At 38.1% G+C, this 23572-nt stretch overlaps 1 protein-coding gene across 1 annotated transcript in view; it reads right to left on the bottom strand.

Moving 5' to 3' along the window:
* The window catches only part of USP34 (ubiquitin specific peptidase 34), a 231927-nt gene that overhangs the window by 191138 nt on the left and 17217 nt on the right, over positions 1–23572 (bottom strand). The window contains exon 2 of the mRNA XM_060169925.1: positions 1717–1804. Coding sequence (XP_060025908.1) covers positions 1717–1804 — 88 coding nt within the window. The remainder of the gene's footprint in view (positions 1–1716; positions 1805–23572) is intronic.

The raw sequence follows: 23572 nt of genomic DNA, 5'->3' as shown, positions 1-23572 counted from the left end.
TTATAAAGCATACAAGTTTTATAATCACATTTTTGTAAAATTTTAAACTGTACTGTTCCCAATCTCATACCAAGGTTATACCAAAAGAAAGTTACCAGTTGTTACTCTGGGTGATGACATTTTTTTTTTTTAATTTTGATTTTCTGTATTTTCTAAAAGACTTTCACAATGAGTATATCATTTAAATAGAAGGAAAATTATAAAATATTAAAGGCTTTGAAATTTCTATAAATATTAAACTCTTAACATATTGTTTTTTTAAGTGAACATTCTCCTTCAGCTATATTCTGGTCAACCAACATATTAGAAAAAATGATTCTTGATTATTGATAATCTTTTGAAAGTTAACACTTTTCTCCCAGAAAATCTACAGAGAACATTTTGTATGAGATGTCATGGATCCGATCCATTCGTGCACTAAGGTACATTTATGGACCTTCCATGGTCATGGGCCACCAAGTTAAGAATTTCTTTTGTAAATTAACTGTGCTTTATTAGTAGCTTTTTATCCCCTACAAGAACCACAGTCTTAATCTGGACAATATTTTTTGATGCCCTAGAGAGAAACAGGATGGGGGGAGGGCAGAGCAGGGAAACAGGCAAAAAATTTTTACTCTAAAGCACTGTGATCCAACTGTATATTTTATTGTCATTTCTCTCTTCTATCAGCATGAACAATTAAGAGTGTAACATTCTACTTTTTGGTACTTTTTACTATCAGCTAAAAACTGTTAATATTTACTAACATGTGAATAGAATTATAAATATTACACACTATTTTCCAATTTGACTTTTCATGCCTTAGCTTATGTACCCTTCAATATATATTTCATTTTCTAAAATGTTTCAACAATTTTAATTAAAATAGGTATTTATTAAGTTCTTTTGTCAGACACCATGTTAAGTATTTTGTTTCTTCACAACCTCATGAAGATAGTAGTAGCTTTATTATTACTCATTTCACAAATGAGGAGGTAAGAGCTTACAGAAGTTAACTAATTTGTCATAATCACCTAGTACACAAGTGATGAAGCAGGACTGGAAGCCACATCTATCTGGCTCCAAGGCCATACTACTCTTAATCACTATATTCTGGAACAGCATGATATAAAGGCAGAGAGTCTCTACATCCTTTGATATTCTAATGAAGCCTACAAATTACTACCTAAAACTGTACATATCAAAATTTCATTTATGGGCTTCTCTGGTGGCTCAGTGGTTAAGAATCTGCCTGCCAATGCAGGGGACATGGGTTCAAGCCCTGGTCTGGGAAGATCCTACATGCCGCCAAGCAACTAAGCCCGTGCACCACAACTACTGAGCCTGTGGCTCTAGAACTCACGAGCCACAACTACTGAGCCCGCATGCCTAGAGCCCATGCTCTGCAACAAGAGAAGCCACCGCGATGAGAAGCCCATGCACGGCAACGAAAAGTAGCCCCCACTTGCCACAACTAGAGAAAACCCGCGTGCAGCAATGAAGACCCAACGCAGCCAAAAATAAATAAAAAATAAAATAAAATAAAATACAACTGGGAATTCCCAAGTGGTCCAGTGGTTAGGACTCCGTGCTTTCACTGCAGGGGGCACGGGTTCCTACCCTGGTCAAGGAACTAAGATCCCACAAGCCGTGTGGCATGGCCAAAAACAAAAAATAAAAATGTAAAACAAAACACAACTGACAAAGTTACTCTTCAAAATACATAAAGATGCATACCTCTGTGTCCAGGAATTGATATAAGCAAATATTTTGAGAGTATGTTCCTTTTTGAGCTGCAGTCCATCACCACCTTCTATATCGGATACTGAAAGAAAATAGAAAAAGTAACTTTTAAATTATGAATAAATAATGCCAAACCAATATTAAAGCCAACAGGGACTTCCCTGGTGGTCCAATGGTTAAGACTCCACGCTTCCACTGCAGGAGGCATGGGTTCAATCCCCAGCCAGGGAACTAAGATCCCCATGTGCCACAAGGCATGGCCAAAAAAAAAAGTCAACACTTAAAAAAAAAGCTAGATTTACAAATACAAATATTTCCAATAATTTTTTTTTTTTGCTTTCACTAAAGAAAATAAATCTTGGTTAATTATTGACCAATTCGATGCTAACTTTGTCTCAGAGAGCCTCAGGAATTAGAAACACTGAGTACTTCTAAAAGAAGGAATACAAGTGGGGCTAAAAAATATTAAAGTCTTATTAAGAAGCAGTTGAACAAACCCTCATCACTCCCCCAACACACACACACACACACACACACACACACACACACACACACACACACACACACACACACACACACACACACACACACACACACACACACACACGATCTCTAAAAGACTATGTTTGCTCTCCGGAGATGTTGAACCAGAGAGAGCTGCGTTTTGCACAATCAGGTAGCTGAAAGCCAGGAGGTATCATACTGAAAACATTTAATCTCTCTGTACAGGCATTTCCTACTGTGTCATGTAAGCACTGCTAAGAAGCCTCATGTGATATAAAACCTTACAATAAAGAAAATGAGACTAACAATAAAACATTAGAAGCAGACTACTCAAAACCTATGAAACTTTATAACCAGAACACTGACAAAACCAATAACTAGTCTGATTTAAAATTTAAAAAAATACTAGCACAGTTAAATCTCTACTGGTATCTGCACTAACCAGTGTCAATCAGTCTTCTGCAACTTTAACCCATGAGGTTCATGCTTCATCTTTTGATATGAAGGTGCCTGAGGGCATTCAATTCTAATAAAGGTCATTTCCAAAAAAAATTAAACATCAAATATAACCATCCTCATAGCTCCATCATTTTAATGACTTGGCACCTACTTCCTTCTCCACACAGCTCTACAAAGTAGAAAACACAGGGGTCCCTGAAGGCAATAAACCAATCACTGTATGCACAAGAAGGCATTTTTGAGGAATGTCAGCTTTGTTACTGTTTTCTCATGTAGCAGTAGGGTCCTCTCTTTAATCACAAGAAAGCTTGCATGAATCACTATAAAACATTAATGTGATGGGGGAAATCCCATATGAACCATTAAGATGTTCCATTATATTAATATCATCCCTCTATTTACCAACTGCGTATGTCTTAATTTTCGTTTTAAAAAAAACCTCACCTTGTTCTAGATCAGACTATATACTCCATGTTGAGACTTACAGCACTCTTCCCTTACTCAGCTCCAGAAATGCTTGAAGTCCAAGTAGGAGGTTGGAAGATTTCTCTCTGATAATACTGACTAGACCAAGGCAGGTAAAAAAATTCTCTTGGGCAGAGAGAGAAGGAAAAATCACAGGGCAAGAGTATATGCCAAACAAATAGGTAACAAGGTAAACAGCACCTGAGGCGGCCCTGGAAGCCAAAGACACTAATGCCCATCAGGAAGAAGATCCCAACAACAAAACCTAGCAACCATGACGAAGTAAGATATAGTGGGGGATAAGATAAGGTAACTACTAAAAGCAAGCTCTTGGCTTGTGTGATTTCATCAAGAAGAAGAGACCACAGTAGACAGTAACAGTTTTCCTTCCCCGGCCTGAAAACACAGGGAACAGAGTGGTTGCAAAGATCATATCCTTCTCTAACACAAAACGCAAATGGCACACATTCTGGGAAACGCACACGTGTGGTGAGAAACACGTACCCCACCTGAGGCCCAACTGGCAACCTAACTGCTCACCAACATAAGCTTACTATTTCATTATATCTACCCCATAACCAGAAAGGGAAGGGAAGTACATCTTATCAGAGCCAGACAAAATAGACCTCTCCAGACAGCAAACATCATACTCAATAGTGAAAGACTGAAAGCTTCTACTCTATGATCAGGATCAAGACAAAGTAGCTGCTTTCACAACTTCTATTCAACACACTACCGGAAGTTCTAGTCAGAGCAATTAGGCAAGAAGAAGAAATTGGAAAGGAAGTACTAAAATTACCTCTGTTCATGGGTGGCATGATTTTATATGTAGGAACCGCTATAGTCCACACAAACACACACACACAACTGTTAGAATAAATGATTTCAGTAAAGTGACAGGACACAAAGTCAACGTACAAAAATCCACTGCATTTCTATATACTAATAATGAACAATCTGAAAAGGAAATTAAGAACACAGGCATCAAAAAGAATAAAAAACTTAGGAATAAACTAAACCAGGGAGGCGAAAGACTTGAAAACTGACAACTACAAAAAGTTGATGAAAGATATCAGGTACAATAGGAACAAATCTCATATTCATGGAACATTTAACATCATTAAATGTCAATAATGTCCGAAGTGATCTATAGAGTCAATACAATCCCTACCAAAATCCCAACGTTTTTGCAGAAATGGAAAATTCTACCCTTAAACTTGTATGGAATTTCAAGGGACCCCAAATAACCAAAACAATCTTGAAAAACAAGAACAAAGTTGGAAGACTCATTTCATGATTTCAAAACTAAGTACACAAATAAAAACCACAATGAGATATCACTTCACACGCCTTAGGATGGCTACTGTTAAAAAAAAATCATAAAATAACAAGTATAGATGAGGATATGGAGAAACTGAAACCCTTGAGCACTGTTGGTGGGAATAATAATTGGTGCAATTACTATTGAAAAGAATACAGCAGTTCCTCAAAACATTTTAAAAAGAATTACCATATGATTCAGCAATCCCACTTTTGGGTATATATATGAAAAAAGAATTGAAAGCAGAACCTCAAAGAGATATCTGTACACCTATGTTCACAGCAGCATTATTCACAATCGGCAAGAGACATAAGTAACCCAAATGCACACAGAGAGATGAATAAACAAAAAGTGGTGTATACAGAGAGAGGAATGTTATTCAGCCTTAAAAAGGAAGGAAATCCCATCACATGCTACAAAATGAATGAACCTTGAGAACATCACGTTAAGTAAATAAGCCACAAAAAGTAAGTCACAAAATGACAAAATACTGTATGATTCTACTTAAATGAGATATCTTGAGTAATCAAATCCATAGAAACAAAGTAGTATGGTGGTTGTCAGGGGGAGAGAGAAATGAGGAGTTGTTTAATGGGTACAGTTTTAGTTTTCAAGATGAAAAAGTTCTAAAGATCTGTTGCATAACAATGTGAATATCCTTTTTTTAAAATATTTATTTTGGCTGTGCTGGGTCTTAGTTGCAACACGCGGGATCTTCGTTGTGGCATGCATATGGGATCTAGTTGCCCGACCAGGGATTGAACCCGCGCCCCTGCGTTGGGAGCACAGAGTCCTACCCACTGGACCACAAGGGAAGTCCCAACAATGTGAATATTCTTAACACTACTGAATTGTACACTTAAAAATGGTTAAGATGAGATAAACGAGGTCCTACTGTAGAGGGAACTGTATTCAGTATCTTGTAATAACCTATACTGAAAAAGAATATGAAAAAGAATACATATGTATAACTGAATCACTCTGTGTACACCAGGAACAACACTGTAAATGAACTATACTTCAGTAATTTTAAAAGATGGTGAAGATGAGAAAATTTGTTGTGTTTTTTACAATTTTAAGAATGTTTAATTTTAAAAAAGGGAGACAGAGTACCCCACACTGCAGTTTAAAAGAAGCCACTGATCTTTACAAATCAAAGATCCATTAAAGTCCACAGTATAATATTTATAAGCAAATAAAGGAAGTAGGGAGGAAGACAAGTTCAAGAAATCTTTCCACCTATTTCCTATAGAAGGGGAACTGTAATTCCAACTCTAAAGGGCCAACCACCTGGACTGGGAAAAGAGCAAGGTGGAGGAATTGTCACATAGATCTAAAGAATACCAAATACAGCCCAAGAGAAGATTTCCAAGTGGAATTGGAAACATTAAGGCTGGGTAATACCTGGGTGCCAGAGATGCCATTCCCCAAAAGCAAGGAAAGGAAATTCAGTAACTGAAAGAAATGTACCCAACTGACACAATGCAGTGGAAATAGGGTGAAAAGTAAATGGTTCTTGTCACTTAAATTTAAAAAGAAGAAAATGCTCATAAAAACTTCAAGATCAGAAATGAACAGTATGATAGTATGATGGCAAGCATCACCCCAAAAGGAAACATGAGAGGACAGGAGGCATAACCCAGGAATCTACTGAGAAACCATTAGTAGTCATGACCCGGATCTTACCCCAAGTAAAGGGTAAGTATTCTCATATACAATCTCACAACTCATCAGATGAAAAAATTCATGACTGCTCACCAAGCCAAAGGTGCTGAACACAACCTCACATAACTTCTTATCAGCAAAGTCCCAAAAGAACAGGAATTACAAGAACCTGGGCCCTATCCAGAACCCTGGCCAGCACCAAGGTTAGCCGCTGAGACCCACCTAGGTGGGTAAAATGGCTAACGTAAGTACAGACAGCTCCAGGGGACCAGTACTAGCCAGCACTCCTAGCCTGAGTTGTTCCTTGGGTATACAGAAATTACGAGACTAATGCTTGATTTTAAAACTTATTAATACACATTCACCAATTTTCTGACATAGGGCCTTTTCTTAGGGTTTCAGTCCACTGACTAGAGTTCTGCATCATATATTTCAAAAGAAACAAAAGCAGTGCATTGGCTATCATTTCCATTCCAGCATTCTATTACAGTAATTTAAACACTTACTCAAGTTGCAGAGCAATCTAAATACAGAACACTTTCTAGACTTTTTAAAAACTTCCCAATCTGTTTGAACAATACCTAGTTCAAGAGAACTTTTTTTAAACAACTCAGCATCAATTCTTTGCAACTTTTTTTTTTTAACCTAATAAGCAGGACATGGAAACACAATCTTGGAAAGGACTAAGGAAAGTTCCCTAAAAGAAATAACAACTAACTGAAAGACAGAAGTTAGTAAAAAGGGAAGCAAGAAGGACAGCAGGAAAGGAATAGGAAGGAGGGAGTGATGGCAAAGAAGGCCACAGGGGATGGAATCCTAGTCAGAAGGATCATCATGTGCAAAAGAAGAATTAAGAGAGAGAAACATAGTGTACTAGATAACTGCTAAATAGGAGAATGGGAAAACAAAATAAAGCTGTTGAAGCAGCTAATATATCTAAGGCTTGATTCACTAAATTATGTAACAAGATGCTGTCAGAAAATTCTATCAACATTGATAAATCATGAATACTTTAAGACCTGTTGTCTTGAAAGTAAAATGTTAAATGATCTACTACTTGACCTAGTTACAAACACATTTAAAAGACTATTCAAAGGGACAATTAAGTGAATATAAGCCAATTAAAGAAAGGTACTACATGGTTACGAACTTGGATGAACTACTGCCAGACAAATTTCACCTTTTAATACGGTAAGTATATTATTCTTTTGCATATATTAGAAATTTGTCATAAAAGTTTTAGTAAAAGCTTCAAAGAAAAAAAGACTACATAGAGTAACAAAAATACAGATTCTGAGAGGCAGACTTCTGACTGAAAGAATAAAATCTTCAAAACTTTAAAATGGCCAATCTAGAATTTTACACCCAAGTAAACCTCAACCTAGAATTTGATACCCAGGGTAGACCTCAAGAGGAAGGGTGAAATAAAACTTTGGACAAATGGATATGCTTATCATTGATAAGCCATGAATAGAAAATCAAATTTTAAAAAGATTACGAGGTTCCTCAAAAGAAAAAAAAAGAAAAAGGCCAAGAATCTAAGAGCAAGAAGAAAGAAAAATGGTAAAGAAGGAAATAAATACATGGGTAAACCTAAATAAGCAAACTGACAAAATATTAACAAAATAAAATACTTATTACAGCTATTTCTCAACTTACAATGGAATCACATCTCGATAAACTCATTTTAAGTTGAAAATACCATAAATTGTGAAAATGCATTTATTACACCTAACCTACCAAACATCACAGCTTAGCCTAGCCTACCTTAAATACACTCAGAACACTTCCATCAGCCTACAGCTGGATAAAATCATCTAACACGAAGCCTATTTTATAGTAAAGTGTTGAATATCTAATGTAATTTATTAAATACTGTACTTAAAGGGAAAAACAGAATGGACCTATGGGTACAGAATGGCTAAGTGTATCAGCTGTTTACCCTCATGACTGCAAAGTTGACTGAGAGCAAGGCTGACTGAGAGCTACAGCTTACTGCTGCTGTCCATCCTTAAGCCAAGAGTATCATACCCATATCGCTAGCCCAGGAAAAGACCAAACTTCAAAGTACAGTTTCCAGTGCATGTATATCACTTTCTCACCATCAGAAAGTTGAAAAGTTGTAAGCCAAACCGTCATAAGTCAGGTGCTGTCTGTAGTCTGGGAGTCTTTAAAGCCAACTGAAACACTAGATAACAGTATAGAAGATGGCAGAAACAAAGACTGGCATTCTTAAAGTGTTCTAAATTGATACGTCTGAGCATATAAAAAGTTCAATTACAGATAAAAACAACGAAAAAGCAAACTTCAAAGGAACTACAAGCCAGGAAAAGTCTTTACGAAAGAGTAATCTCTGAGTTCAAAAAACAGATTGGAAAAGAAAAATTGAAGAAAAAAGGGATTAAAAAAAGAAAAAATGATACACATGGGGTTCAAACATACCACTGAAACACTATTATTTTTCTTACCAGGTTTGCAAAGAGTTTAAATAATACCTACTCTTGATAAACTCAAGAGAAAACAAGTGCTTTCATACATCAGTAAAAACAATTTGACAATATTTATCAAAATCAAAAATGCACTGGGCTTCCCTGGTGGTGCAGTGGTTAAGAATCCACCTGCCAATGCAGGGGACATGGGTTCAAGCCCTGGTCCAGGAAGATCCAACATGCCGTGGAGCAACTAAGCCCGTGCGTCACAACTACTGAGCCTGCACTCTAGAGCCCACGAGCCACAATTACTGAGCCTGTGTGCCACAACCACTGAAGCCCATGCACCTAGAGCCCGTGCCCCACAACAAGAAAAGCCACCGCAATGCAAAGCCCACGCACAGCAATGAAGAGTAGCCCCCGCTCGCCGCAACTAGAGAAAGCCTGGGTGCAGCAACGAAGACCCAACATAGCCAAAAACAAACAAATAAATAAATAAATAAAAGAATGCACTGATAACTCTGAGTATTATTTTAAGCATCATTTTCTACACATTTTTTTCTCATCCAAAATAATACTCATTGATATTCAACTTAGCATTGTTCTTAATACCAGAAGACTGGAAATAACCTAGATGCCTATCAATAGAAAACAAGTTAAATTCATCCTGACAATGGAAAACTATGCATCAGAAAAAAAAAAGTGGAGGGAAATGCTCTTTATAAACTAATATGAAATAACCCCCCAAAAGTTAGGTGAATAAAGGCAAAAACATTATTTTTAATTACATAATTTTATAATGATCCTTAAAAAGGGACCAATTACCAATCAAATGTTAAAATTTTAAAGAACTCACTGTTTGAAAACTGGTAAATAAAAGGGGAAAATGAGACATTTACCCTGCCTTCCTGTACTAATGGTAATTCAAAGTAACTAAATGGGTAATAAAAGGAAGTTTCTCCTTATAGCAACAGACCAGCTGATGAAGAAAAATGATAGGATTCGAATATCACCATTTTGCAACTACAAATGAAATAAAAGATCTAGGCAATGGTTGCTGGCAGTACAAAAAAAAGCAACAACATGACATTTTTTGCCCTCTGATGGAAGAATACAACACATTCTATAAAAGTCTTGCCAAGAAATCTAATCGAAATCTGATCAAGCCTCTAAATCTAATAATCAAATTACAGAAATAGAGGAGACAGAAAAACATGTTCAATAATCCCACAAGGATACAATAAGCAACATCCAAAACAAAAAACCTTTATGGGCTAAATGATCCATGGAATCAGTAGTTTCTTCAACAGATAAATAGCAAGAACAAAAAAGGATAAGAATTATGTATTTAAAAAAAAAAAAACACATGTCAGTGACTATAAACAGCAGGGCAGCCAGAATCTATAAAATTAGTCCAGGCAGATAACCAACCAAGCAAAACAAAACAAACAAAAACAAAAAGCAAAATAAACAAATTATTCAAGCAGCCTCAAACTAAAAACAAATCACCTGTCCAAAGAGTGGACTGATTTAAAAAAAATTATAGTTTTCTATTCAACTGTAAAAAGCAGCAAACTTCTAATACGCTAATAAGCAACACAGATAACTTACAGTGATATACTAAATGAAAAAAATGTCAGATACACATAGCACATAAAGTTTATTTCCATTTTAATAAAGTTATACAAAAAAAAATCTAAGCTTTGGTCATATAAAGTACATCAGCAGAGAGTGATGTCATCAAAATAGCAAAATGTAAGTTTTCTACCATCTTCCTCCCAAAGAACACTGATGCTGACAATCACCATGGACAACAGTGCCTTTGTGAAAGTCTGGGAGTACGGCAGAGAATTTCCGAAGCAAAAAATAAAATAAAATAAAATCCAAGACTGGACACACTGAAGAGAGTAAGAGGAACAGTTTCACTTTACCTGTGACACCCTTCTCCCAAGGCAGCACAGCACAGTGCCAAGAAAGATCTTGTCTGAGGATGCCCCCAACCCACATAAGAACCCCCAACTCTCCATGTACCTCACTCACACACACTCCCACCCTGTGGCTGGCTCCTTGTCTGCACCCCTAAGGGCAGCAAAAGCAAACCTTCACAGACAATTAACAGTAGTGCAAAAAGCTGTCCAGACCCTGCAGAAGTGGGAGAAAGTACACAAACTTGAGAATTCAGCACTGCTGTAGGAAAAGCACATGAGAGACTGTCAGCACTCAATCTGGCTTTGTATGATCAGGAGACAGCAACAATCTTAGAATTACCTTCCAAAACAGAACAAGAAATGAGGAGCAGATATATCCGTTAAAAAAGGTCTGAGATGGGGCTTCCCTGGTGGCGCAGTGGTTGAGAGTCCGCCTGCCGATGCAGAGAACACGGGTTCATGCTCTGGTCCGGGAAGATCCCACATGCCGCGGAGCAGCTGGGACCGTGAGCCACAGCCGCTGAGTCTGTGCGTACGGAGCCTGTGCTCCACAACGGAAGAGGCCACAGCAGTGAGAGGCCCACGTACCGCAAATGAAAAAAAAAAGGTCTGAGATGGACTTCCCTGGTGGCGCAGAGGTTAAGAATCCACCTGTCAATGCAGGGGACATGGGTTCAGGCCCTGGTCTGGGAAGATTCCACATGCTGCGGAGCAACTAAGCCTGTGCGCCACAACTACTGAGCCTGCACTCTAGAGCCCATGAGCCACAACTAATGAGCCCGCGTGCCGTAACTACTGAAGCCTGCACGCCTAGAGCCCGTGCTCCGCAACAAGAGAAGCCACCACAATGAGAAGCCCACACACTGCAATGAAGAATAGTCCCTGCTCGCTGTAATTAGAGAAAGCTCAAGCGCAGCAATGAAGACTCAACGCAATCAATCAATCAATCAATCAATAAAGGTCTGAGAAACACTCAGAATCCATTCATTCGTTCATTTATTTATTTATGCCTGCATTGGGTCTTCGTTGCTGCGCGCGGGCTTTCTTTAGTTGCGTCGAGTGGGGGCTACTCTTTGTTGCAGTGCGCGGGCTTCTCATTGCAGCAACTTCTCTTGTTGTGAGACACGGGCTCTAGGCACGCGGGCTTCAGTAGTTGCGGCACGTGGGCTCTAGAGCGCAGGCTCAGTAGTTGTGGCACACGGGCTTAGTTACTCCACGGCATGTGGGATCTTCCTGGACCAGGGCTTGAACCTGTGTGTCCCCTGCACTGGCAGGTGGATTCTTAACCACTGCGCCACCAGGGAAGCCCTAGGCTCAGAATTCTTAACAGGGCTATCAGAAGATATGTCTCTCCCAAAGCCAGTCAGTAAAAACTGGAGGAAATGACTGCTTCTCCACATGCAAAAACAGCAATTCAAGACATCATGGAACATGAAAAATCAAGGTGACATTAAACCACTAAGGGAACACAATAATTTTCAAGTAACCAATTCCAAGAAAATGGAGATCTGCAATTTGTCCAATAAATAATTCAAAGAAGTTGTTTTAAGGAAGACCAGTGAGCTACAAGAAAATACAAAAAAAAATTCAATGAAATCAGAAAAATACACAAAATGAGAAGCCAAAAATTAAATAAATTAAATAAATTAAAAAAAAAAATACAGGATCCAACTAGATGTGGCATGAAAGAGACTCACTACAACTTTAAGGACACACACAGATTCAAAGTGAAGGGATGGAAAAATATATTCCATGCAAATGGAAACAAAAAGAAAGAAGGAATAGCTGTATTTATACCACACAAAATACACTTTAAGCCTAAGTCTGTAACAGAAGACAAAGAAGGTCATTTTATGATGATAAAGAGGTGAATTTATCAAGAGAATACAAAAACAGCAAATATATATGCACCCATCAGAGTATCTAAATATATTAAGCACATACTAACAGATCCGAAGAGAGAAATAATACAAAAATAGTAAGAAACTTCAATATCCCACTTTCAACAATGGATAGATCAGACAGAAGATCAACAAGGAAACAATGAACTTGAACTATACTTTACAACAAATGAGCCTAGCAGACATACATAGAACATTCCATCCAACAGCAGAACACACATTCTCCTCAAGCACATATGGAACATTCTCCAGGTCATATGTTAGGTCAAAAAAGAAGTCTTAGCAAATTTAAGAAGATAGAAATCATACCAATTATCTTTTCAAGCCACAGTGGTATAAAATAGAGATGAGAAACAGGAGGAAAGCTGGAAAATTCACAAATACATGGATATTAAACAACATACGGGGACTTCCCTGGTGGTCCAGTGGCTAATACTCCGCGCTTCCAATGCAGGGGGCCCAGGTCTGATCCTTGGTCAGGGAACTAGATCCCACATGCCACAACTAAGAGTTTGCATGCCGCAACTAAAGATCCCGCATGCCACAACTAAAAAGATCCCATATGCTGCAACTTAAAAAAAAAAAAAAAGGAGCCCACACGCCACAACTAAAGATCCTGCGTGCTGTGACCAAGATTTGGCACAGCCAAATAAATATTTTAAAAAAATAAAATATACAACGTATATATGAACAACCAATGAGTCAAAGTAGTCAAAAGGGAAATCAAAAAATATCTTGAGACAAAAGTGGAAATGCAACATACCAAAACTTAGGGAATGCAGCAAACATAGTTTTAAGAGAGAAACTTACAGAGATAAATGTTATGTTAAGGGGGGGAAAACCCTCAAATAAACTACCTAACTTTACACCTCAAGAAACTAGAAAAAGAACAAACTAAGCCCAGAAAAAGAACAAACTAAGCCCAAAGTTAGCTGAAGGAAGAAAATAACAAACATCAGAACAGAAATAAAGGAAATAGAAACTTGAAAAACAGGAAAAGAATCCATGAAACTAAAAGCTGGTTCTTTAAGAAGATTAAAAAAAAAGGACAAATCCTTTGCTAGACTAAGAAAAGAAGAGAAAGCACTCAAAATCAGAAATGACAGAGGAGACAACTGAGGTATTACAACTGATGGATCTTAAGAGACTACTATGAACAATTATAAGCCAACAAATTAGACAACCTAGAAAAATGGATAAATATCTAGAAACATACAACCTACAAAGACTGAACCATGAAGAAACAGAAAATGTGAACAGACCAATAATGAGTAAGGGAATTGAATTAGTAATCAAAACCTCCCAACAAAGAAAAGCCAAGGACCAGATGGTTTCACAGGTGAATTCTACCAAACATTTAAAGAATAATTAACACCAATCCTTTTCAAATCCTTAAAAAAAACTGAAGAGGAAGGAACACTCCCGAACTCATTTTACAGTGAAAGCCAGCATTACCCTGATACCAAAGCCCAATGAGGATACAAGAAAAGAAAATTACGGGTCAATATTCCTGATGAACATACATGTAAAAATTCTTCAACAAAATACTAGCAAACCAACTTCAACAGCACATTAAAAGCATTATACACCATCATCAAGTGGGATTCATACCTGAGATGAGTATCATGTTTGTAGATGACATGATCTCATATATAAAAAAACCTAAAGACTCCACCAAAAACAAACAAAAAACTAAATAAACAAATCCAGTAAAGTTGCAGAATACAATATCAACATAATCAGTTACATTTCAATACACTAACAATGAACTACCTGAAAAAGAAAGAAAACAATCCCATTTACAATAACATCAAAAATAAATACTTAGAAGTAAACTTAAGCAAGAAGGTGAAAACTACAAGAAAATGATGAAGGAAATGAAAGAAGACACAAATAAATGGAAAGATATCCTATGTTCACAAAGCAGAAGAATTAATATTGTTAAAATGTCCATACTACCCAAAACCATTTAAAAGTTCAATGACATCCCTCAAACTTTCAGTGGCATCTTTCAAGGAAAAAGAAAAAAAAAATCCTAAAATTCACATGAAACAACAAAAGACTCCGAATAGTCAGAGCAAACCTAAGAAAGAACAAAGCTAGAGGCATCACACTTCCTGATTTCAAATTATATTACAAAATTATGATAATTTTTAAAAAATTATGATAAAACAGTACTGGAATAAAAAGAGACACACAGACCAACGGAACAGAATGAAAAGGTCAGAAATAAACTCATGCGTAAATGGTTGACTAATATTTGGCAAGTGAGGCAAGAATATTCAACGGGGAAAGAACAGTCTTCAATACATGGTGTTGGGAAAACTGAATAGCTACACACAACAGAGTGAAACTGGATCCTTATCTTACACCATACACAAAAATTAACTTAAAATGGATTAAAGACTCAAATATAAGACCTAAAACCAAAAACAGAGAAGAAAAGTTACTTTACAGTGGTCTTGGTAACAAATTTTTGGCTATCACAACCAAAAGCACAAGCAACAACAACAAAATAAACAAGTAGGACTACATCAAACTAAGAAGCTTCTGCACAGCAAAAGAAACAATCAACCTACAGAATGGGAGAAAATACTTGCAAACCATTTATCTTATAAACAGTTAATACCTAGAATATATAAAGGAGACTTCCCTGGCAGTCCAGTGGTTAAGACTTCGCCTTCCAATGCAGGGGGTGCAGGTTCGATCCCTGGTCGGGGAGCTAAGATCCCACATGCCTCACAGCCAAAAAACCAAAACATAAAAAACAGAAGCAATACTGTAACAAAATCAATGAAGACTTTAAAAATGGTCCACATCAAAAAAATCTTTAAAAATAATAACAAATGTAAAAAATATATATATGAAACTCATACAACTCAATAGCAAAAAAAATCAAATAACCAATTAAAAAACGGCAAATGACCCGAATAGACAGTCTTCCAAAGACAACGTACAAATAGCCAACAGGAACATAAAAGATGTTCAACACCACAAATCATCAGGGAACTGCAAATCAACTACAATGAGCTATCACCTCACATCTGTTAGAATGGCCATCATCAAAAAGACAAATGATGGGCTTCCTTGGGGGCGCAGCAGTTGGGAGTCCGCCTGCCGATGCAGGGGACACGGGTTCGTGCCCTGGTCTGGGAAGACCCCACATGCCACAGAGCGGCTAGGCCCATGAGCCATGGCCGCTGAGCCTGCGCGTCCGGAGCCTGTGCTCCACAACGGGAGAGGCCACAACAGTGAGAGGCCCACATACCAGGAAAAAAAAAAAAAAGACAAATGATCACAAGTGTTTTTGATGATTTGGAGAAAAGGGAACCCTGGTGGACTGTAAGTGGGAATGTAAATTGGTACAGCCACAGTGTAAAACAGTATGGAGGTTCCTCAAAAAATGCAAAAATAGAACATGATCTAGCAATCCCACTTATGGGTACATATCCAAAGGAAATGGATTACTATCTAAAAGAGATAGTAATTCCCCCATGTTCAATGCAGCATTATTCACAACAAAAAGCCAAGAAATGGAAGCAACCTACGTGTCCACTGATGGATGAATGGATAAGGAAGCTGTGGTACATATATATAATGGAATAAATTCAGGCATCTGTGACAACATGGATGGACCTTGAAGGCATTATGCTGAGTGAAGTAAGTCGGAGAAAGACAAACATTATATATTCTCACTTATACATGAAATCTTAAAAAGCTGAACTCACAAAAAAAAAGTAGAATGGCGGTTGCCAGGAGAGTGGGGGGTGGAAGAAATGGGACGATGTTGGTCAAAGGGTACAAACTTCTAGTTACAAGATGAATAAGTTTGGGAATTCCCTGGCAGTCCTGTGGTTAGGACTCCATGCTTTCACTGCCAAGGGTGCAGGTTCAATCCCTGGTTGGGGAGCTAAGATCCCGCAAGCTGTGCAGCGGGGAAGAAAAAAAAAATCAGTAACTACAATAGACTTTATCTGAACCTTGATTCAAATTTTAAAGGAAAAATTAAATAAAACTTTAAAAAATTCAGACAATGAGGGAAATTTGACCACTAGATGTTTTGTATTACATTACTCTTAATTTTTTAGTTGTAATGATGATATTGTGGTTATGTATTTTTTTGTGTGTGTGGTTATGTATTTTTAAAGTATTTGTCTTTTAGAGAACTACACTGAAATGTATACAGGTAACATATAATACTTGGATTTGCTTGAAAATCATACAGTGGGTGGGGGAAAGGGAATGAGGAGGATACAAATGAAACAAAATTGTCTATGAGCTAGTAATTATTGATTGAGTGACAGATTCATAAACATCATTGCTATGAACCTTCCTACTTCTACACATGACTATGTTTTTCTATAACAAAGTTAAAAAAAATTTATCAAGCATACCAAAAAACAAGACCATAAACCACATAATCAAAACAGAGGGGAAAAGAAAGTAAGAAAAAAATGAGATTAATTAGTTATCAGACCTGAACTTTGTAACAGTAATATGTTCAAGACAGTAGATGTTAAGATAAAGAATTTCACCAAAGTTCTGAAAACTATTAAGAGAATCAAAAGCTTTACAATGAAAATATACAATAACTGGAATTAAGATCTCAATACATGGCTTTAATACTAGATTACATACAACTTAAGGAAGGTAGGTCAAAAATAAATATCTAGACTGAAGTACAGACACACAAAAGACAAAAGGATGGAAAATACAGAAGAGCAAAAGAGAGAAGGAAGATGATGAAAAACATATAGCATTTATGTAACTGGAATTCCAAAAAGTGATGAAATCATGAAGCAGGACATATACTTGAAGAAACAATGGCTACAAAACTAACTTTTTAAAGCTCAAACCAGATTAAAGAATGAATCGTTCGCAAATAAATACAAAAAGAGACGTAGACACATCACAGTAAAACTGCTGAAGACCTAAGACAATAAGAAAATCTTAAAATCAGACAGATGAAGAAAAAACTTACCTTTAAAGAAGCAATAGTAAAACTGATGGCTGAATTCTCAGTATAAACTATTTAAGCCAAAAATTTTTTTAAATGGAATGACTTATTGAAAGAAGCAACAGCACCCACAAATCTGTAATTCAATACCCTATTTAAGTGTTTGTTGTCTGAAAATATATTTTATCTTCATTTTAAAAGACAAGCAAATATGGGAAAGATCATCCACAGGAGAACCACACTAAAGGAAATTCTAAAAGAAAAATGATCCCAGATGAAAGCCCAGAGATGCAAAAGAAAATGAACAGCAACAGAAAGGATAAAAGTGGGTAAATCTAAATGAATACTGACTTGACAGTAACGTCTTACTGAACTTTAAAAATATAAGTAATTGGGCTTCCCTGGTGGCGCAGTGGTTGAGAGTCTGCCTGCCGATGCAGGGCAGGTTCGTGCCCCGGTATGGGAAGATCCCACATGCCGCGGAGCGGCTGGGCCCGTGAGCCATGGCTGCTGAGCCTGCGCGTCCGGAGCCTGTGCTCAACAACGGGAGAGGCCACAACAGTGAGAGGCCCACGTACCGCAAAAAACAATAAATATATATACATGTAAGTAATTAAAATACACTACAACAATAGTATAAAAGACAGGAACAGAATAAATGGAATTAACGTATTCTAAGGCCTTGCTACTCAAAGTGTGTACTAAAGACCAACAACATCAGCATCATGTGGAAGCTTTCTTAGAATGAAGACTCTCAGGCAAAATTCCAGACTGCTTGAATTAATCTGCCTTTTTAAGAAAATCTCCAGGTAATCATATGTACATTAAAGTTCCAGAGGCATCATTCTAAAGTACGGAAGGTAGAATACTAAAATAAATTCCAGTGTGAGAAATTCATAGTTAAGCAAGATTTACGTAAAGAAGCAAGCAAAAAAAAAATATGAGTACAAGATGAAGGACTCAGTTTTACTTCTGTTGAATTTGAGGATGAAGGATACTTAACTAAAGATGTCTAGGGGGCTTCCCTGGTGGCGCAGTGGTTGAGAGTCCGCCTGCCGATGCAGGGGACACGGGTTCGTGCCCCGGTCCGGGAGGATCCCACATGCCGCGGAGCAGCTGGGCCCGTGGGCCATGGCCGCTGAGCCTGCGCGTCCGGAGCCTGTGCTCCGCAACGGGAGAGGGCACAACAGTGACAGGCCAGCGTACCGCAAAAAAAAAAAAAAAAAAAAGTCTAGAACTAAGTTAAGGATATTGGTCTGACACTTGGAAAATCAGTCAGTGCTAGAAATATACTCTGAAAGATAATGAAGTCATGGCAGTAGACTGAATCCTTACTTCAACCTCTTCATAATATACACAGCAAAGGACTAAACCCTGAGTAATCTCCATACCGAAGAGATTAGAGTAACAAAACCCTGAATAAGGAAGGGGAAAATTTTAAGATTATGCAGCCCAGCAGTTCTCAAACTTTGTTTTCAGGGCTCCTTCACATGCTTAAAAACTGAAAACTTGGGGCTTCCCTGGTAGCGCAGTGGTTGAGAGTCCGCCTGTCGATGAAGGGGACATGGGTTCATGCCCTGGTCCAGGAGGATCCCACATGCCGCGGAGCAGCTGGGCCCGTGAGCCTTGGCCGCTGAGCCTGCGCGTCCGGAGCCTGTGCTCCGCAACGGGAGAGGCCACAACAGTGAGAGGCCCGCATACTGCAAAAATAAAACAAAAAACAAACAAAAAAACTGAAAACTTTAAAGAACTTATGTTTAGGTGATTTATATTTATCAGTATTTATTGTGTTTTGAATTAAAATTTAGAAATATTTATTCAATAGTTTATAAGCGATAAATTCATTACCTGTTTTCCATTTTTAAAAAATCAGTGACTTGAGTGGCGCTGTTTTAAATTTTTGAAAATATCTTTAGGGTCTGGCTTAATAGAAAACAGCTGGATTCTCATTAACTGCTTCTGCATTCTATATGCTGCCATATAGTTTTGGTAAAGCAAATAAAGAAAATCCATCCTTAAAAGATCTGAACATGGAAATAAGAGGACTATTTTAACAGCCCTGTCAGATAATTTTGGATATTCTTCGCTTTACACCAAAACTCAATGAGTGTTAATTTTTTTAATTAATTTATTTTTATTCTTATTTATTTTTGGCTGCATTGGGTCTTTGTTACTGGGCGCAGGTTTTCTCTAGTTGTGGGAAGTGGGGGCTACTCTTCGTTGCGGTGCGCAGGCTTCTCATCGCGGTGGCTTCTCTTGTCACAGAGCACAGGCTCTAGGCGTGCGGGCTTCAGTAGTTGTGGTGCATGGGCTTAGTTACTCCATAGCATGTGGGATCTTCCTGGACCAGGGCTCAAACCCGTGTCTCCTGCATTGGCAGGCGGATTCTTAACCACTGTACCACCAGGGAAGCCCCGAGTGTTAATTTCTAAAAGACAAGTTGCAATATGAAATCTAAAACTTTATCAGTACCTTTACATTAAAATCCACTGATCTATCTTGCTCTCTGAATAGACCTTTTGACCATAAATGATTTTGTAACATCATGCACTGGTGATATGGAAAATACTGGCTCACTAAGTTATGTAGATCTTTCCAGTGTTGACATATTTCATTACACAATATCAAAAAATCATATCATTATTAATAGTTCCATCAATCTCGTAAAAAAATCCGTACGTTTTGGGCAGCTGTCAAACTCAGTGACAGGTACAAGTTTTCCAAATCTTAATTTTTTCTTGAAAGCTCAATTTTATCACTGGCAACTAACACCATCAGTCTTCTTTGAAGTGACATGCTTGCCTCATTCATTCCAGAAAATGCACGCCATATACCCAAATCTGGATAACCTTTCAATCATTCTTTCAAATAAAAATGGAGTTTCATGAAAAAAGCAGCTAGTTCAGCTTACAACTCAATCACATGAGGGCACTTCCTTAAGACAACCATCTTACTGCAGTAAACAAAAGAAATGCTTTATATGCATTTCTCATTTCATCACAGGATATTAAAAGACATGCACATAAGCTTCTGAGATTTAATAATATTAATATCCATTGCTTCATCAAAGGCATAAAGTGAACATTTTTTTTAAACAGCAAGTGCTTGGCAGCAAAGATTACATTAACTACTTAGTGCACTGTGTTATTTCCTGCAATGTGTTTTATCCACCATGCCTTTGCAGTACCAGTGAAAATATCAACCAAAAGGCAAATATGACTTACCTCTCAGACCCCTTGAAAGGCTCTCTGGGACCCCCAGGGTCCACACATCAAACTTTAAGAACCACTGATGGAACCAAATGAAGATACAGATTTAATAATAAAGGGTTATATGAAACAAAACATATCCCAATTGAAAAGGAAGTAAAACTGTTTCTATTCACAGATGACATGATCTTGTATAAATCCTAAGAAAGTCTTAAGGAATCACTAAAGAAAATTAATAAACAAGTAATCAATTGTATTTCTATACACTAGCAACAAGCAATGCAAAAATGAAACAGAGGACTTCCCTGGTGGCACTGCCAATGCAAGGGACACAGGTTCGAGCCCTGGTCCAAGAGGACTCCACATGCCACGGAGCAACTAAGCCCATGTGCCACAACTACTGAGCCTGTGCTCTAGACCCTGTGAGCCACAACTACGGAGCCCACGTGCCACAACCATGGAAGCCTGCACTCCTCAACAAGAGAAGCCACTGCAATGAGAAGCCCGTGCACCGCAACGAAGAGTAGCCCCCGCTCACCGCAACTAGAGAAAGCCTGCACGCAGCAATGAAGACGCAATGCAGCCAAAAATTTAAAAAAAAAATTTTAAATAAAACGTACAAAACAATTCCATTTACAATAACATCAGAAACAATAAAATTCGGAACTTCCCTGGTGGTCGAGTGCTAAAGAATCTGCCTTCCAATGCAGGGGATGTGGGTTCGATCCCTGGTCAGGGAACTAGGATTCCACATGCTGCAGGGCATCTAAGCCCACGCACCACAACTACTGAGCTCACGTGCCTCAACTAGAGCCCACGTGCTGCAACTAAGACCTGACGCAGCCAAAAATAAATAAAATAAATAAATAAATATTTTTTTTAAAAAGGAGACTTTAATGTGACATCTCATGATTTAAAAAAATAAAATAAAATTCTTGGGAATATATTTAATAAGAAGAAATGCAAAACTTATACTCAGGGGCTTCCCTGGTGGCGCAGTGGTTGAGAGTCCGCCTGCCGATGCAGGGGACGCGGGTTCATGTTCCAGTCCGGGAAGATCCCACATGCCGCGGAGCGGCTGGGCCCGTGCACCACAACTGCTGAGCCTGCGCTCTAGAGCTCGCAAGCCACAACTACTGAGCCCGTGTGCCACAACTACTGAGCCCGTGTGCCACAACTGCTGAGGCCCGCACGCCTAGAGCCCGTGCTCTGCAGTGGGAGAAGCCACCGCAATGAGAGGCCCGCTCACCACAACGAGGAGTGGCCCCCGCTCACCGCAACTAGAGAAAAGCCTGCGCACAGCAACGAAGACCCAACACAGCCAAATAAATAAATAAGTAAATAAATAAATAAAAGAAGGGATGTCTGCTTTAAAAAAAAAAAAAAGAAGAAATGAGAGTCCAAAAACAAACCCATTCATCCACAGTCAACTGATTTTCAACAAAGCTGCCAAGATCACTCAATGGAAAATGTCTTTCTACAAATGGTGGCAGAACAACTGTACAGCCTCATACAAAAGATGAAGTTGGACCCTTACCTCATACCGTGTACAAGAAATTGACTCAAAATGGATCAAAGACCTAAATATAGGAACCAAAACTATTAAACTTACAAGAAAACATAGGGGTAAGTTCTTCATGCCTTTGGATTTGGCAATGCATTCTGGCAATAGACTTGATACCAAAAGCACAAGCAACAAAAGAAATAAATAAACTGAACTTCAACATTAAAACCTTTTGTGCTTCAAAGAACAGTAGTGATAAAGTGAAAAGACTACCCACGGTATGGGAGAAAAAATTTGCGAATTATATATATCTGATAAGGGACGCGTGTCTAGAATATATATTAATGAACTCTGACAACCCAATAATAAAAAATAACCCAATTAAAAAGTGAGCAAAGGATCTGAATGGACATTTCTCCAAAGGAGATATACAAATGATAAATAAGCCTATGAAAAGATATTCATCATCATCACTCAACAGGGAAAGGCAAATCAAAACCACAATGAGAGGAACTTCCCTGGTGGTCCAGTGGCTAAGACTCCATGCTCCCAATGCAGGGGGCCTGGGTTCAATCCCTGGTCAGAGAACTAGATCCCACATGCCGCAACTAAGAGTCTGCATGCCACAACAACAACAAAAAAGATCCCGCATGCCACAACTAAAGATTCCACATTAAAAAAGAAAAACACAATGAGATACCACTTTAAGCTCACTAGGATGGCTAGAATAAAACAGTCAAAATAACAAGTGTTGATGAGGATGTTGAGAAACTGGAACCCTCATACACTGCTGAAGGGAATATAAAATGTTGCATCATTTTGGAAAACAGTTTGGCAGTTTTTCAAAATGTAAAACTGAGTTACCGTTTGACCACGTAATTCCACTCCCAGGTACCTGTGAGAAGTAAAAACTAAGTCCATGGAAAACATTTTACACAAATGTTCACAGAAGCATTATTCATAAGAGCCAAAAGGTAGAAACAACCCAAATGTCCATCAACTGATGAATGCATTAACAAAATGTGGGGACTTCCCTCCTGGTCCACTGGTTAAGACTCCATGCTTCCACTGCAGGAGGCATGGGTTTGTTGATCCCTGGTCGGGGAAGATCCTGCATGCCACACGGTGCAGCCAAAAAAAGAAAAAAAAAAAGGACTATGTTCATACAATGTCTATTATTCAGTCACAGAAAGGAATGAAGAACTGATACATGTCCAACATGGATGAATCTTGAAAATATGCTAAGTGAAAGAAGTCAGTCACAAGATATACTATTATTCCATTTATATGAAAGACTCAAGATAGGCAAATACATAGGGAAAGTAGACTCTTGCTTAGGGCTGGGAGGACAGGGGATTTAGAGTGATAGTTAAAAGGTGTGGGGTTTCTTTCTGAGGTGATGAAAGTGCTCTAAAATTGACTGTGGTGATGATTGCATAATTCTGTGAATACAGTGAAAGCCACCGAGTTGTATACAGTTTTAATGGGTGACATGTAAGGTACGTATC

This window comes from Lagenorhynchus albirostris, chromosome 13 (assembly GCF_949774975.1).
Source record: "Lagenorhynchus albirostris chromosome 13, mLagAlb1.1, whole genome shotgun sequence".
Classification (NCBI taxonomy): Eukaryota; Metazoa; Chordata; class Mammalia; order Artiodactyla; family Delphinidae; genus Lagenorhynchus; species Lagenorhynchus albirostris.
The sequence above is the reverse complement of the archived record's forward strand: the minus strand, read 5'-3'. Positions and strand labels throughout refer to the sequence as shown.